Source organism: Bombus vosnesenskii, unplaced genomic scaffold (assembly GCF_011952255.1).
Source record: "Bombus vosnesenskii isolate JDL3184/JDL3185 unplaced genomic scaffold, Bvos_JDL3184-5_v1.1 scf7180000013379, whole genome shotgun sequence".
NCBI classification, from domain to species: Eukaryota; Metazoa; Arthropoda; class Insecta; order Hymenoptera; family Apidae; genus Bombus; species Bombus vosnesenskii.
Window position 1 is genome coordinate 1,170,633 of NW_022883009.1, and position 19,206 is coordinate 1,189,838.

The window sequence follows — 19,206 nt, forward strand, 5'->3', positions numbered from 1 at the left end:
AACAGTCATTATCACAAAATCTCGTAAAATATGAAGTGACGGGCAGGTATAATAAAATTAACATTTTATTTGGAAAATTGAGACATACGCAGATGCGAAAACAGTGGTAGGCATTAGTAGCACCGATAAATAGATGTTGAAACGATAACGTTACGTTTAGAGTGACTACACCCGAGCTACATACGTAATTGCTCGTTCAATCATTGAGCAGTCAGTTGCCAACGACAAGAAAAACGTATCATCGATTCGGATAAAAAGAAATTTCTCCAATTTCTCCCACGTTATTACGTACTTGACCGCACCAGCTTTTCGATAAATATAGTTTGAAGCACTTTTTGTCACACTCGTTACATTTTCTTTTTTTTTTTTTTTCTTTTCTTTCTTTTGTTATAAAAGGCAAGGAATTGAATGAACAAGAGCGCTTCCTTGCCCCTGTCAATCATTACGACAATATATATAAATCGGTAAGGTTACATATAAATATGGATATCGATCAGCGAGTCAAAACTTCCAAAGATTTTTCATAAAATTATCGATCGTACAGATGCGATCACCGTCTCTCTCTTCCTTCTCTTTTGTGGTATAAATTAGATCATCCCTTTGTTACATAATATCAGAAGATCGTTGCGCACAGAACGCGATGAATAAGACAAATGTGCGTCTTCTACGATAAGTGATAAACAATAAGTTTAGAAATATACTAAATGTACGATCGAAATAATCGCATTCGTGGCATGTCGTAATACAGACAGGTAAAAGGAACTATCGAAAACTCAGCGGACTAACTTTCGTGGCATTAATACACTATCTTCATTTTTTATTAATTATACTACAAATCGATCGATTCATCGATTATTTGAAACTTTTTTCTCCTCTCTCGGTGCTAGCTAAAATAGTTTCACCGAATTGTTCGAAGTATCGTAAAATAACATATAAGTGTCATAATTCATATAGTTGTTTATGACAATAAGAGAACAAAGTACAAACTATCGATTATCAAATTATTATTTTATGTTTGATTAAATTTTAATCATAACGATTAATTTTGTACTACTTTATTTCTGTCATCTATGCTAACAGTATTCAGTCTGTTCAGAGATTATGTCAACTTTCATCACCAATTTTCTTTTCATAATTTAAATGTTTTATTGTACGTACAAAGCGCTACCGTGTGTGTTAAAAACATGTATGATAAATACGACTTGTCTAATAGGATAAAATAATAATTACATCCAATTTCTTTTATAACTAAAATTAGGACTAAGTTAAGAGTTCATTAATATATAAAAATATCTATTTATATTGTGAAACTTATAGAGTTTAAACAAATTAAGCTATAAACGATAATTAGAGCGATCTGTTTTAAATAATCTATTCTATATGAATAATTTAGTCGACTTATTAGTTAAGATGAAATTTTTAGGCATTTTAATTCGAATCGAAATGGCTAGATTTGTTGTTCGCCGAGGCAGTTCTCAGATAGGAGATTGCTCACTGTCACAGTTTCATTTAGTTACTATCAGTGAACTTTTATTTTCGAACAATTTAGCACAATTAAGGGAATACCAAGTACATAGATACTTAGGTATTCAGGGCAGCATTCCTCCCTGTTTATACCCTTCTTCAATCTAAGCACTTTAACAATTCTCCGCATCTGTTATTATGAAATATCACTTTAAGAAATTTACATCATACAAGTTGCTGCTATTTAAACGAAATATTGGTCTGTGAAAATTATTCAAATTGAACTTCTTTTTGTATTGAAATATAGAGTAAAAATTGACACTCATCAGTCAACATCAAGGTCATAATGTTATACTATAAACAATAAATTAGAAAGTACAATACTTTCAGTCACTCTTCGAGGGAAGTTACTAATTCTAGTTCCTATTTATCTCATAAAAAACATTTTATACAGCGTACAATATGTGAATAAATCTTTCTTTACCTATCTTTCTTCTAAACCTGATCCTTAAAAAACATTACTCGTTCCTTTTATTGCTATTTTTCAAATGTTGCTGTTAGTTATATATATAAATATATATGTATGTATATTTAGTAATTTCATAAATATATATTGAATTTGTTACATGTACACGGTGAGCATATATTTCTATGAGTAGCTGTTATTGCACAATATGTAGTTACTATATTATACTTTATACAAGTACCCGAGAAAGAATTATATCTTATAAAAATGTGAATAGTTGACTCTTTATATCTTTGTTAAAGAAGATTTTTATTTGCAATTATTATTATTACTATTGAGGTGTGTCTTTTGATTTAATTAACGTGTCATGTGATTAATGATTTATATTAATGTTAAAATGAATGAATATATATATATATATATATAAACTGATATATTATATTATAAATACGTAGCATCTACATTATTTCGACGAGAGTAATGTAAGTTTGAGATAGATATCTCGTGTGCTAAATATTAGCAGCGATTTATCAAAAGTAGAGTACCTAGTTGTCTCTTTTGCCATAAGGGATACGTGAAAATATATAAGGCAAGAGTTCAATAATTTTACAGTATACATATATCAAATATAACTTTTTCCAAATACTATTTATTTTCAATACAATCGGAATTACTAATATCTACTTAAGTGAAATCACGATTTTCTCGATAGGAAATTTTTTAAGCAATAAGGTTCAAACGTTATAAAATAGAATTTGCAATTATTGTACATTATACATGTATTTGATTGTTAAATTATATAGCTACTATATTTTGCAGCACTAACAATACAATTTAAATGATAACTGCTTATTAGAAGACATAATAAATAAATTTTGCAAGTAAGAAATTCTAACTAGATAAACAACTGGATATACATATTTATACGTATACGTATCTATGACGTTATCGATGGATATAATTTGAAAAGATATTAATTTCACCGATTGTTTCAAGAGAAAAGTAGCTTTGAAAAAACTTACATTGTTATACGAAACAGTTCAACTTTAGTTTCTTACAAGAATAGTATCATTTCATTAAAGAGATAATTAGACATTTCACTTCTAATCAAATATCATGTACTTAATATTCGTTTGATCATTTTCTGGCAACTTGAATGAAATACGTTTCTTAAAACATACTCTGGTTGTTAATTACGCATATCTGAAAAGTAAAATAAAGCGATGTCCTTAACACAGGTAATCATAATCCAAAACAAAGCAAAATATGTGATATTTCATGATGATATTCTCCGAATGTAATAGATACTACATCAAATTGTAAAAATGATTTTTACAATTTATCTTTGTTAAAATGCGGTATAGCTAGACGAGTAATATCTCTGAGATTTTATCACGCGCATTTGGAAATTCCTCTCACGATGATATTGCAAGAGATTCTATCATTGGCACTACAAATTACGTTTAGGATCCTTTTAATTTGAGATTATGGCCAGCAGAACAAACATTGATCCAGCCATCTCTAATTATTATCGTTGGCATATCTGTTGGAATTAATCACCAGAGTAATTTACAAGGGTTTCGTGTAAATTAATAGTTTCACCGATGAAATTAAAATTTCATCTCTAATCAAGATACATTCGACCATCGTGTATTCGTGACTTTAACGTTGGCACTATTATCGTTTCCCTTGACAGTCCGATTTTGCTACTTTGTTAAGTTTATTTGTCGCAAAACGAATTTCACCGACGTTACGTGAAGATGTAGAAAATATGTAGGAAATTTCGTAAAAGTAAGACTGGTATCCCGATCTTATCTCGTCGAAAAGATAAAAACGCGAGTTTAGTATTAAACGGAGAGTTCGTCGATGCCACGAAGTTAGTCCATGAGATCAAGATTCTTAGAATGTTTCTTTCCTGCAGACGTTCATTCCTGTTGCCATCGTGATCCGCGCAGGTTACTTTCTTAATTCGAAAGATTATTAATTTATTACGGTCTACGCTTTGGCACAAAGATCGCGTCTGTGGAAACGGTATAGTAATTGGATTTGAGCTCGAGACGATTACTCGGTAGAAATTCTCTATTTTCAGGGACATCGGTCGCTAGTTAGGTTTTACAGACTTTTGAAACTTGGGATTTTTAGAGGATCTTCCACAAGGAGCTATTAAACTGCGAAAATCTCTTCCACAATCTACATTTGCCTTTTTTATATCGTCGATGCGTTCAGCTTGACTCGAGATCCATCAATTCGAAGAGCATCTTCTTGAATCACAATCGAGACAGTCTGACTGCACCGCGGAGAGAGATTTAATCTTTATATATAATATATATGATAAAATTCAAAAAATACAACTGTAACTACATTAAATCGAACGAAAGGACAACAAGATACTTCTCGTCATTACTTTCGAAAACGACGTGTCGAACGTAGAGCGTTTCAATAGCATCTTTTTTACAGATTAGACGAATAATTAGAATTCTCTAATTATAATGCAGCAAGATTTTACGTTAATTTTACGTTAATTTCACATTTTTTCGTGAAACCTGGATGGAAAAAGAAACAAATTTAAAGTTTTCCGAAGAATACAGTGGGTTATGCTACAACGAAGAGTGTTTATCGCTAAAAATCACATCGAAATCACAACGAAATGCGTGCTTTTATCAAGGAATTTTCATACCTTAAACTTAAGCTAAGGAGATATTGCTGTTAATCCCTTTCAAATTCAAATGCACATATGTACATAAAAGTTGAATAAATTAATTTTATGCTATTTTTACGCTTTAATGCTTTTGTATTATATCTCTCCTGTTTATATCGTTGTATTAAATGGTAATTATGCTTGAGACTGTGAGTTTGGAATGGACCGTTCCTAGATACGTGTACATACATATTTCAACGATGTATTATGCATGGATGCTAGAACGAATAAAAGCTATGAGAAACCAATTTCGGAATCAATAACGTTCGTTCCAGTATATCCCACTGTAGTTTGATATCGAAATATCGATAGGAACCGTTGTTCTATCAAGATCGCTCGTTGATTCGTTCGACAATCGATATAGTTGCTAATAAACATTTGACAGAATAACAACCAAATCGAGGAGATTTTTATTTTTTGATATATCGAAGCAATCAGAGATAGGTACTCTAAGATCCACGAATAAGATTCGCGAATGAAACTGATACATGTTGATTACAACACGCTCGTTAAGTGTCCACGGAAATGAATGTTCGTCGATCTACGATAAGTAATCGAGCAGACATCGTATGGAAATTACGATATATAGTCCCTGATCTTCGAAATGACGCGTAAACTAACATCTCCAACGATTGTAACGCGTACCCGACGAGCTTTAATCAGAAACTATAAATACACAATTAGATCTATCTGAAAAACTGAATCAAGGCGAGAGTGTTTGGCAACGTATAGTCTAATTTTTTCTACGTTATTTTGTTCGTTGCTTCACACGAAATGTCATGGAATATCAAGCACCTCGACGTGTCCTCGATTTGGTAAATCATCTTCTCCCGAAAGACCATCCTAATCGGCATCTTTTCACGAAAGACGATTTACTTTCATTCAATTTCCTATCGAATTCCACGAGCTTCCTTCAGCTATTTCTCTCACAGCAGTTTCGCGACTGCTACGTGTATTTTCCTTTCATCGAAGGGTATAATCTCGAAGACGAAGCTCGAAATATTCCTCGCGTCTTGCACGCACGTCTATCGTAGCCTGCAAAAGATCATTCCTACTAATTTAGTAAAAAAAAAAAAAAAAAAAATCGCACAAGCGAGTACTTAAGAGCTTCTATTCGGCGTTCATTCCTCCTCGACGCTAATGTCAACGGTTCTAACTCTAGAGGAATCTGTGGGAAGCAGCTGAAGGCGCTCAGGTTCTACACCGAGCATGATGATGCACATGAAACTTTTGCCAGATGCCTGGTCTCTCGGATAGATGGTAACCGGAGCGAACTTATCCACGGTACCATCCACGTAGGCACGGAGCTTCCTGTAAACCTGCGGAAAGTGCCTCCTGAGTGACACGCCCCTTAGTTTCAGTTGTCTCTGGATGTTGGTGAAACTGATTTCTCGGATTTTCCTGGGTGTGTTCTGGCCGTTATTGCCTGGCAGCGAGGTAAGCACCAGCATCTCCGGGGACTCCATCTCTCGGGTGATGTTGCAGGGAGACGTGGACTGTTGCCTACCCTGCGGCGAGGCGGATGACGAAGACGTGTGATGCCTGTTTGCCGAGTCTAAGTGGATTTTCGCGCATCTGGATACCAACTGTCGTTCCCATTTTACCGCTCCACTGGTTGGCACCTCGCTGACCACGCAAACGGCCACATACAACACCAGCCTCGTATCCGGATTGTACGATTTGCAGAGTCTGATCACCTCGGCGTACAGTTCCGCTCCCATCTCTCTGGCCAGCAAATCCGACCATCGCACGTACGTGGGTTCACCTAAGTCGACGAAACCGTTTGCGATGAATTTCTCCGCCGCTTCCGGACTCGAGAAGAAACACCTGACGGCTCCACGGCCGTGGAACGCGTAGCCACGCTTGGCCAACGCCGAGATGTGTTTCAGCGTGATGGGATCCTCCTTGGCGGAGGATAACACCTGTTTGCAGAGGCTTCCGGCTCGGGAGTGCAAGCAGGTTCTCCGATGACGCTGCCAGTGCGCTCTTCTACACTCCCTCGAGCAATACAGGCAGGTACAATTGTGACAGCTTTTGTAGGTCTTCCTCGCCTCGACCAAGGTGGCCGAGTTACTGCACTTGTTATTTCGGCAACGAATGATTTTCTCCGCAGCGTTGCCAGCCACCAGGCCATTCGCCTCCTGATTGTTGTCAAAGGAAACTCTTCGGTGACTCAAGGGTACGCCTCTCGACTGTGCCGCAGCCGTTTTCGAGGGCATCGTGTCGCTACCCTCGCTCTTTCGTCGCACGAGCTCACCCACGTAATACGAGGCACGCTCCTCGGAGGCTCCTTGCAGCTGCACGTCCATCACGCTCTTAGCGGACTCTGTGACATTCGCCAATCGTTTCGATCGTCAAAAACTTTGACTAAATTCTAGCGTTCGAACTTGTATCTACGACAATCGTGCTAGGTTTATCGTTTGGGCATTCCTCTTTCTTTCGTTGAAACATACAATTTTGTTACGAATTCCAATCCCTTTTAAATTACACGTACAAATTTTTTTTATTCAAATTTAATCTTACCCACACCCGGTCCACAAGGTCAGCATTTTCCCTCTGAGATTACAAATGATTACTAAGTTTTGGATATCGTTGCAACGAATACCTTGCACGTTTAATCGATATTTCATCCAAAATCTTTTCTGTAACTATAAATTACCCACAATCGTTCCCCTTATGCTCTCAACCACAAACGATAACGGCATGATCGAACGTATTCGAAGCAGAATGGAACGTGATAATGTAAAGCCATGTTACGTATACATGAAATGAACGAATATCGTTACCATAATGTTTGCGATCGCAGAGTGTTAGCATCGATTGTATCCCTGACAGACGTCAAAGATCAACCGCTTGATCAGGCGTTTGTGTCAGTCGCATGATCGCAAGATAATTAATATTATACGGTGGTCGTTTATAAAAAATAAGCTTATCCTCCCGAGTGCCTTTAATAAACAAGCTCCCGTAGTGCGAATAACGAAAATAAGACTGTTAACGCGAGATTAAAGAAGATAAAAAGGAATAGAAATCAAATGTAAAGTAACCAAAAAGAAAAAAAAAAGAAAAGAAAAGAAAATTAGTCAGTAAAAGTCAACGAAGACAAAAATCTTGAAAAAGGCCTTACTAATTTCATATATATTTTAAAGATTCGCGTCTTCTGCGTTTTCGATGGTTGTCGTCATAAATGCGATTAGCTCTCCGAGTCCCAGATTGGTTAGTTTCAGCACCGATAAATTCGTCTCTGATCGATAAGCCTCGCATCAAGACGTCTGAATTCAGGGGAGGCGAGATGCTACGATTCCGCCTCCCTGAACTTTAGACGCTGTTTTTTCTCTGCAAAGGTGTAAAATCAACGTAAGTATAACAGAAAAGAAAAAAATAAACAGGGGATTGATGTTCCGTTTCGCGTTCTCCTCGTTGCCCGACGATTTGCTTCTCTTTCTGCCCTTTTTTATTTTTCGTTTTTCTCCCTTCGTCATCGATCGTGGTTGACAAGGAGACTAGCGATCTCGAGGCAAAGGAAACACAGCGAGAGAATAATGCAACGCAAAGACAATCTCGATCAGCAAGTTCAGCTGCTGCATCGTATCTTGTAGCGGCGTCTTAGAGCATTTCTGCTCCAGATAGTTAAAATGTTTCTCTCGTATAAAAGAATTAGAAATTTCGTATCGAGTGTTTCAAAAATGCTTGAAAAGTTGATTAGGTAGAAATTTAAGGAAATTCAAGTTAAGCAAAGTATGACTTAAATCTACGTTTTGGATATCGCAATTCTGAATGATTTGAAACAATAAAAAATATACTACAAAACACAAGCTATACCTATATAAATATAAACTACGCAATTCTTTCGTGCTGAATTATGCTAACTATAAAACATTGTCATGTTCGCTTTTGAGTCAAAAGATTTGACAAAGACGCAATTTGATTTTTCAAAATCGTAGAATAAAGATAATAATTTTCCACGCTCTGATAAAAATATGCATGAAGTACTACTTTTCTTGTATGAAAAAAATGAAAGATCATGAAAAATCATATGTACAGAAAAGAGAGCAAGATAAAAGGTAGTGTGTGTGAGGGGTGAATGGTGACGAGGCGAAGAGAAACGCAAGCCGAGCGCATAAATTGAGGACGACATTTACGCACAGTGTAGTTTTACGATTCAACTGTTAACATATAAATTTCATGGTTCTCAATTAAGACGATAACGCAAAAACAAAAGTAACGAAGGAAATGTTTCTTTTAAATTTTCTCTCCAGTTTTTGAAAATCACTTGTTACATTTCCGCGATATTTTCAAACTAAATTTTAACTAGTTCCCATACTAAATTTTAACGGAGATATCGTGAGCTCTCTACCCTATGAGCTTAATATTTATGAAAAGGTCACGCGAGGAATATTAAGCAAACATCGATTCTAGCTTCTTTACTAATTTCCTCTACGATGTTTCGCGTATAATTAACTTTCCGCCGTATCTTTTATCGTACGCAGAATAGTATATCGAGATGTTAATTTATTTCAAACATCTATGTTAACGTTTTGTTCTTAAACCACGCTGTGCCTGTACAACACGGATACGCATACGTAGGTATACATACATATAACAGAGAGATTCGCATAAGGGAAAATGGTAGATTAAAATTTCTTTGAGCCTCTCTCAAGTCCTCTCTCTCTCGAGAGGAACCGCTTCAGAACGAAAACTTACATAGTCCTCCTACCTTGGAGGTCTTGGCGTAGGTCGCTGCAGCTCTTCCCGGCTTTCGCATTAGCCTGGCCGATGTTAGTTCGATGGCGCATGGTGGCGGATGTACCGGTTACGACGGGCCCTGGCCCAGGACTCGGGGTACGCGACGCGGATGGCAGGCCAAGGAGGGAGTCAAGGACGTCCTCCAGGGTCGTGGAACCCGGGCTCGGTTTGTTCCGCAGAAGAGCTGCCGTCGCCATCGCCTCGTCCGTATCGCTCTGGCCCGATCCTAATCGGTTTCATGCATGGGGTCAAGAAAGAGACTGAGACGTCCGCGTCATCCTTTTGGCCTCGAAACGTTTGTCCGTCCGTCTTATACGTATACGTCGTTGAAATTTTTATTGTTCGTCCGATCGAATTATTCGTTCGTCCAGTTGAATTATTTATTCGTCGAGTCCAATCGTTTGTCCGTTTAATTCCCGGCGTATAAGTCGCGATCCCCGACGAGATTGCAAAATATTTTTACTTATATCATTGTTGTTGATCATTTATTTTTTATCCTTGAACTTTCTGGTTTAAATTTCTACCTTAGCCGAGTTCTTTTAACGTAGTCTTTTTTAAAGCTGTATCGATATTACGAATAGCTAGCTTTCATTTCGCGTTGTCTTCATCTTGCTTCTCGATGACAACGCGAAAAGTAACCACAAGTTATTCGATTATTACAAAAGGGGATCACGACTTTGAAGAGGTTGGGAAACACCAGTCCAGTCTCTAGTCGAATTATTCAGTCGTCTTATCTTATGCTCGGTCCTGTCTTACGATCGATTTCGTATTTCTCGTTTTGTATATTTGGTTCAATCAACGCTACAAAGGAGCCTTCAAGTAGCTATCGATGATGGAGGAGTTAATATAGTCGGAGAAATCCTCGAACCGTACTCGAACCGACTGGGCGGAGTTCGGAAACTTCTGAACTTTAAGTTCTATTATTTCAATATCTTCTTACGATATGATCGAGCGCAGTTTAATTGGAATTCCGTATCGCGTGGCTTGTTGGAAATTCGCAACAGACACCATCTCTTGCGCATTAATTTATTAATTGATATATTAGGCAAGTTAACAAGCGACCAGTTGTAGACCAGCTGTAAACTTTGTTGCACAAACTACACCCTCTTACGTTCTTGTTTCATCCTTTTAGACTCACCTAGACTCTTTCAATCTTATTTAAAAATGAAACAAACTTTTCCAAACTTTCTACAATAGTCACATACTACATTATACTTAAGTAATTCTTTCCAATTTAAACAAATGAATCTGGTTTTTCAAGTAAGATATTTCTGTTTCGTATCGATACATCGCAAGAATAAACGATACGAGCTTTCAAAGGAGTATGGGCAATATCCGCGACTCGTAGAGTACTTCTTATCCGAAATTTATGATCGCGCTATAACGAGCATCGTCGATCGCCACTTGAAGCGTCCTTTACCAAAAGCGTGTACGCGAAAAGGTCGAAGATTCTCTCGACCGACCATCAAGATTCTAGGGTGCTCGTCACGTGTTTCTCGTTGGGGATGTTTGTTAAGGTTCCTTTCACGCGTCACTTTTTCTCCCTTATGGTACAACCACGTTGAGAGCCACGACAAATTCTCACTTTGTCATTTTACACGTGCCGTCCATTATGTTCGTCAAGTCGAACGAACAGTTTAATTCGACAACGTTGCTGGTTTCTTAACAAACACGCACGAACCTACGTCAATTTCGACGACGCCATTCGCGTATACGTGAGCGTTCTTACCTCGATCAAGCGAAAGAGAGACTCGTTTCAAGTGTTTTTAGAACATCGGCAATTGCTACGAACATCCTTTCAGGAGTTTCTCTCGTAACGGGCACCCAGAATTTCCTTTCGTCTCAGCGAAAGTTTCCAGCGGTATCGTTGGCTCGATCTTAAACTCGAGCTCGCGTCGCTCGTAAAAATAGACAAAAGAAAATAGGAAAATCTGCGAATCGAATCGTTCGATGAGACGTTCTTTCGTACTCTCAAACTCTCAACGTTCCCAGATGATCTGTAAAGCCGGATATCCAATGACTATTCGCGAACGCTGATGTGGATTTATCTCGTGAAGAATGCAAAGCACGCATAAATGGCAAATAATTGCGAACGTAAAGAAATAAATTCGCTAGCGATTTTGTAGCATCGATGCTACTACTAAATGATGCTGATGATTTTGCGCGTTTGTTAAAAATACGCATCTGGTGGATACCCGGCTTGAAGATGGCCAGTATCTTCCGAACTTCCTCGTGCATACATATACGTGGTCTCATCTTTGGTGTGTGCGAAGAGGAACAGAACGAAGTTAATTATTAACAGAAAAAAGAGGAGGAAAATGAGAAAAAAGAGGAGCAAAAGGAAAGAAAGGAGAGGAAATGGGGAAATACATAACGGACGCCCTCGATTTTTCTTCACCTCTCATCTACTTCTCTACGTTTCTACGTGTACTCTACTTGCACGCTTCTACACAGCTACCGGATACTCGTACACTAGCCTAATTGCTGCGTTTGCGACCACTTTCCCTCGCAAAAGCGCAGAAGGCAAAAACGAAGCCGAAAAGTGTTTGGTGTTCTTCTCTGTTTCGAATGTTTTCAACGATTTTACATGTAGATAGCGCGGGTGCACGTACACACGAGCCTCGATTCTTATTTCCCCGCCGGAACAACAACGGAACGGTTTTATTGTTACACGCTCTATTTCCGGCTGAAAATATATCAGGCCGACGCGAACGTATGAGTGTACACACTGTATATATGTGTGTGTATATGTGTGTACGTGCGCGCGAACGCGAATCGTTCTCAGCGATGCGACGTATGCAAGAACAAGCTGTGGCGAATAAAACTACGTATCTCTATGTGACGAAAAAAAAGAAGAAAAAAAAAAGAAACGAGAAAGAGAGAAACGAAACGAACGAAAGGCAAAAGCAACGACGGCGAAACGAACAATAGCACTTACCGTGACGACACAAGCGGAGTGCGTCAGCCAAATTAATCGATACATGTATACAGGGTGATAAAAAAGACTGAGACTTTAGTGGCTCATAGCTCTCACCGAGAGAAGAAAAAATGATTAATCAACGTAGGTCACGGAGTAACTATAGTTGTGGGTTAAGTATTTTTTTATCCTTTACTATGAGTACTATAAACCTCGAAACTCTTGAATCTCTTTCAATTATCCTGCATGTATGCGCATATGGCAGACATACTCGACTAGAGACGTACAGTATATTTTGAGAAGAGGAACGCGATGTCCTCGGCTAAAACTCTCGAAACTAAAAGAAATTGGTAAGAAGAGAAAAAGAGATACAGGTGGAAGAGGTTGGAGAAAAAGAGAGAGAGAGAGAGAAAAAGATTAAAGAAGAATATGCATTACAATATCGAAGAGCGTATATAGGGTATATAATATAAAGGAGGCGGAAACAACAACAACGCAAATAACACAAAAGGTAAATGACAATAATTTATTGCTGTCAAGGGTAATTACGTTCTACAAAGAAATGATAAATCGTTGGTGTGTCCGAGCAATAAGTACGAAATTATGTACTTAAGAAAGGCAAAAAGCACCGGCACGCAGAACCGTTCAGTATAAAGTATACAGAAAGAGAGACACGCGTATGAACTCGCTGATCGGCGCGCTATCAGAAGCAAACGAACGATTCCTCGTCTGATCGACTGATCGATCGATCGATGAACGCGAACGATCTAGCTGATACAGCTTTCATATTTTCTAGTTAACAATAATGCACAAAACGTGCAGTCGCGACAAAAGTAACAAAAAGAAAAAAAAAGAAAAGACGAAAAGGAAATAGACGCAGAAACGATCAAAAGTAAATACATGTATATGTATATATATATGCGGCATATTTTTACCGTCGGTTCTGCGAACACTGCACTCGTTATTAAAGAAGTAACAATAATAATAATAATAATAATTAATAATAATAATAATAATAATAATAATAATAATAATAATAATAATAATAATAATAATAATAATAATAATAATAATAGTAGTAGTAGTAGTAGTAGTAGTAGTAATAATAATAATAATATCAACGCGTTTGCAGGTAATAATGAACGGTGTATACAAATGATACGTAAACTACTTTTCTTGTATGTATACATATATAAGTTTTTATACGTGTCATATACTGAGCTCTGTAGCTATAGGTAACATGTATACGTCGACAATTTTACAGCATAAACATACATGAAACGCAAAAAAAAAAAAATAATTACTACTAGTAGAAATAATAAAGGAGGAGGATCTACTAGCATACTATATATATGTATATATATATATATATATCTATATCTGAGACGGTAGGTTCCGCACAAAAATTACATAGAGGTGTATACAATGGTGAGAGATTTGTATGTCCGTCTCTGTATATGAGAAGCGAAAGGGACGAGAAACAAACGAAAGAGAAAAAGAAGAAAAATACGGAGAAAAAAATGAAAAAGAAAGACAGGTGAAGAGATACTCGTGGATCAAACAGGGAGGATTTTTTCTTCATGGAGTCTTCCAACGACGAGGGGCGGTTGTAACAAAGTAACAAAATTTACAAGACAGTTTTCTGTTTAGTGACGATAAATAAAAAAAAAGAAGAAGTAATCGTATTGTATAAACGAACGGGGCTTGTAGAAAGTCTACCAGGAGGTCTGTCGACACGCGGAGTCGAGAGACCACGTTGTGGAATGACGAAAACACATTTACGAACGGAACGTCGATGAGAAGATTCTTCTAGATATAATCTCTAGATAGATCTTTGTAGATATAAAGCAAGAATCTTTGATACGCGGGATATATATATATATTTTTTTTTCTTAAAATAACATCTCGCGTGTCAAGCTTCTAAGAAAATCTTGAAAATCAATTTTGACGTCGATAATTTTCATAAATATTCGAATAGTTGCTTTTGGATTCAAAATCGACGTTAATCGGTGAATTTTAAACAAGAAATCATAAAATATCTAAAAGAGAGTGTGTCGATATCGAAAGCTTCGAATTACTGTTGTGTTTTATGTGCTTCAGTTTTATTACGAAAATACGTGCTCTGTGTGTGCGCGTGTGCGTGTTTGTGTTTGGGAATTAATCCAGACCCTCGAGCAGTAGTAACTTATAGTTGGACGTTGACGAGTATAGCGAGCTGACGAAAACGATAAACGGGGTGGAAAAAAAGAAGACAGATTGCGATAATCGACGTGGGCGTAAAACTTTAATCTCGACATTGTTTTTAAATAAAAACTTAATGTGCGGACCAGATAGTAAATCGACCGAGTCAGACGCCTAACGTTAGAGGTATTGCTCTTTACTAAGTCGTGAGTTTTTTTACCTATATTGATAATGAAAGCACTGCTAGTGAAATTCCCACCAAAAGGAGTTTAATTATTGCTGTATAAGCGATACAAAATTACAGGCTATTTATTTATTATATTAAACAAGATTAGACCCAAACGAAGTAGCTTTCGACGCTGATTTTAAGAAAAAAAAAACGAAAAAAAACAAAAAAAAAAACAAACAAAGTCTGACAAAATTTGTGTGAAACGCTGCTCCTTCTGGATACAATCTTGAAAACTTAATCTGCATTGCACCGTAAGATTAAACGTATATTGTTTATACTGAATGGTTTATTTTTATATATATTTATATTTCGTTGCTTCCGTTTACCGTACTATACAATTTTCGAAATACATGGCAACTTTCTTTTGTGTATATGGTGCATGATTGAAAATAAACAAAGTTCCACTGTGTCGAATGTTTGAGCGTCGAAAATGCAAATTGAGTACGTGCTTTCTGCGTTACGAATACAAGAATAATTACATTCACGTAATTAAAAGACTAAAAGCTATCCCTAGAAACATAGCAACGCGAATATTTTCTTAACATCATGCAACAATCTTCTCAACAATTTTTTCATCGATCTTCTATCAATAACCCGTTTCTTTAACAACGTTTGCAGAAGAATAATTTGCATAACAAACACAGTTGCGACACCATCCTTATGTCTTGTAATACTTCTCGAAGTTGCTCGTTATTCTACGCAAGAGAAACAAACGCGTGAAGAAATGGCATACCGCGAGAAGATACAAAATATGGTGCAAAAGCTGCGTAACAAGGACACGATAAAGTCTGCGATCTTTAAACGTTTGATGGGTATCTTATATAATGTACACGAATGATGTTTTGCATGGTTCGTAGAAAAATAAAAATTCTCGCGCTTTCTACAGAATCCCTCGTCATAAGAATTATATACAGAAAGAAGCGGAAGTGTGCGTGAAACCGAAGAAAAGTGCACACATTTTGCCAAAGTTTTGCTCGAAACTTCGTAATCAATCGTTTACGCTGGCATGTGTCTAATTACGATCAACAAGGTAGAGAAATAAATTCGTTCCGCGATCGAAATCGATACGATACCTTGTCGTTTCGACGTATACGTCGGCTTTGGTTTTTCCAAAACTCTTCGAAGCATGAAGAAATACTATACGGTCGCGCGGAGGAGATCGTGAGATCGTGACAAGCTTGTGACGGAAACGAATAGAATAGCTGACAATTGGAGAGCAGCCCGAGTCAATGGCGTGCGTCACAAACGTAATCGACGTGATTGTAGGCACCCCACGGTCTTAGAAACACGTCAGAGGAGCCTTTTTCCAAAGATCGTTCACTGCTCCCTGCAAAGTTCCGTCGAAGAATCTCACGGACTACGTACACGCATCAGTCGCGAGAGGAAATCGTCAACAAGAGGACGCGAACGCGTCAAAACAGATTTTAATATACAATATCACGTATAACTTTTGATATGTCGGAAATACGTCGAAAAAAAGCGACTTTTTAACGATCGATGTTCTTCAAGAATTTTCTACGCAGCGATACTAAAGTGTCTAACATCGAGTATCGTAAAATTCTCTTTCCAATTAGATATTTTAGAACCTTGAACTCTGCTAGTTTGAGAAACTTTTAAGTTGAAGATAAGTAAAAAATTACGAATGTATTTCGTTAAATTCGTATTAATATTATATCGCGACTAAGAAGGCTCGAAGTAAAATGTCAATACGTATTGCAATTACGTAAATATCATACTCCTTTCATCCAAACCAGCATTCCAAAAAATTTATCTATATTCTTTACTAGTATGCCAAAATATCCGTTACGAAGACCGCTAACTTTCTCCCTTTGCCTTTTAAAGAACAAATTAACGCTGACGAGCGTTCCATCTAATAGTCATCAAGTAGTTAGCCAACCTACCAACCACTAGATACATGCTTGAATTTCGTCAAGATTTCCTATGAAACAGGAATCGAAAGAACCATCGAAGAAACGAACCGACTTTCCAAACAACGTTGTCAATTCGTCGACACATCGAATTCGGAAATACAAATAGTCGTACAAACGCGCGACGTGAATCGTCTTCGTCAGCTTAGATAGACGGATCGTGAGGGACGCGTCGAGGGATCGTCTGGTATGATGGGAACGCGACCGAACGTGTTCTTTGTTGACGAATGTTCGCAATTGTACGTGTTCTCTTGTCTGATGTCGTTTGCTTTTGATTTTCCGCTAGGCGAGCAGCAACTCACCGCGGTGATGACGTTGCTGTTGCTGTGGTTGTTGTTGATGGTGAAGCTGACGATGATGTTGATGATGGTGATGGTGATAATTGAGTGTGGAGGACGGTGATGGACCAAGACTATCGCCGCCACCTAGCTGTTGCTCATATTGTTGATGCTGCTGGTATTGACCATCGTCGTGTGTTGGTGTCAAATCCCAGAAAAGGCCGGAAATCGCGGAATCGACGCAGCTGCATGACTCGGTGGCTGTGACGTTGCATCCGGGACAGCAGTCGGTTTCCGTGGCCAAACTCATCGGTGTCTCCGGCGATTCCGCGGGTCTCATGCCAACGAACGAGCTCTCCATCCAACACAGCTTCACGCTCCCTTCGAGGAGAAGTTTCATTTCATTAGAGGCGGCATGAAGAAGCCAACGGGGCGAGCGCGGTGTGTGTTCTTTTGGGTAGCTTCTTTTACGATCGATCCGCGATTCCTTTCTGGGAAAACGACTACGGATAACACAGCAAAACATAGTAACGGCATAGAACTCTACGGACGTAGCAATTCGTAACAATTCGTAGCAATTCGTAGTTATCTTCTGCAATCGTAACATTATGACTTTGTTCGGTTTAAAAAAGAATTGTGTATTTCCGACTTATTTTATTTTTGTATAAACTGGTTATATACTAATAACACACGAAGTTAGCAGTTCGGCAGTTCGAGTATTGTTCTTAAACACGACACAAATCTCTGATTAGATCGTGTTAGTCAAGCTCTAACACGGAAGTATTAATCACAACGCAAATCAAGCTGAGCGGATCGGCACACACATATACGTGATCGACAAACCATGTTATGATAGTATGTAGTTAGTGTAACATCGTGGTAAGACGTGAAGGTTTTCGAGGATGTCGCTCTGAGAATTGGACGTCGCTGATGCTTTTCGAGGCGTGTCACGCATTGGACTTTATACACCGAGTTATACGCAACAGGATGAGTAACGTGAACGTAACACGACCAAGATATCGTGTGCATTATAAAAGTATACGAAGTAGTAACAGCTGACCACGTGCGCGTTATCTTCGCACTTCGTTCCCTGTTCACGATGTTTGTTTTAATTTTGTCCTAAGGTCAGACGGAGTAGCGGCTAAGTTCGCTAGCACCGACAAGCCTATATGGAGACAGAGGGGTGTGACTTAAACTTCAGAGTGATCTATTTTCGTAGCAGGACGGCCACGTCGGTACAAAGCTGTCGAAATAGCAACCGACGGTCGGTCGCCTATGTGTATGCATACTTTCGTCGAGACTGTTGCGATTAAAGATGAGGGCAGACCGAGGGAACGGATGACACACGCGGTGATCGTCGGATGGAAGTCGAGAAATAGCCGAGCAGACGTTCCATTCCCGCCCCCCCGATTGTACCATCGTTTTTTTCCTCCCTCGCCACGATTCGACCTTGCTTCACGAATTCGCGCGCTAGAAATACAATTCGGTGTCAAGGCTGTCGGTGAACACCATTACGGGAATTTTCGTGGCAATCGTCTTGCTGCTTCGTTGGTCCGCTGATGTCGATCATACGGCTGATCTTCCACTGAGAAGGATTCTTTATGTCGTATCTCGTATGTATCTACGGTATCATCTCGCGAATACCATGAAGAATAATTCCGTTACTAAAATTGATTTTGTGTTTTCTCTCTCTCCCTTTCTCTCTTTCTCTCCCCTTTTACAACTCAGAGTCAGTGTTGTAACTACGAAGACAAAAGTAGTCGTAGAAGATGAGTGGGATGTCTTGGAATACGAGATGTGACAAGGTTCCAAGGCTAACTCTGTTTTCCTCAAAGTTGCAAGAACAAGACAGTATAGCTCGATCTTCCCCTCACCAGCATGCGAAATACAAAGATTGTACATCGAAGCCAAGAATTCCAAAACAGCATCAGTTCACTTCTCGACACTACATGAGTCATTCGTATGACGTTTACCGGATCATTTAGTCTCATCCAAGACTACTCCTAAAGTGGACGTAAATTCACGGGAACCGTCCTTCGAAAATAAAGATTAGCTGCCATCTTTACATTACTTAAATCTCAAAGGAACTACATACTTGGAAGGCGATGACCTGATATTCGCATAAAATTTATATACGTGTCATTTTCGAAATATTACTGTCACACCTCGTACATTTGTAAAATCGTAAGACCGAATTTTTTGTTCGATTGTGATTAATTTTCACGACTGCTCGAAAAGTCTGTGAGATACAGTGGACCGCTTGGTCGAAGAGAAATCTACGCTGTGCAACACGAGGAAAGCG

General features: G+C 38.3%; 1 protein-coding gene across 12 annotated transcripts in view; it reads right to left on the reverse strand.

The window, feature by feature from the left end:
• Nucleotides 1–47: 47 nt before the first annotated feature.
• LOC117237485 overlaps nt 48–19,206 on the reverse strand; it is a 72,711-nt gene continuing 53,552 nt past the window's right edge. For 3 of the 12 annotated variants that reach the window (XM_033501496.1, XM_033501495.1, XM_033501493.1), the window contains exons 10-12: nt 16,929–17,285; nt 9,343–9,597; nt 277–6,954 (exon numbers count right to left, since the gene is read on the reverse strand). In XM_033501496.1, coding sequence (XP_033357387.1) covers nt 5,750–6,954; nt 9,343–9,597; nt 16,929–17,285 — 1,817 coding nt within the window. In that variant the 3' untranslated portion in view covers nt 277–5,749. Of the gene's footprint in view, nt 6,955–7,752; nt 7,962–9,329; nt 9,598–16,928; nt 17,286–19,206 lie in introns of those variants that run through there. The other 9 variants (XM_033501494.1, XM_033501503.1, XM_033501499.1 and 6 more) reach the window with 7 other exon arrangements.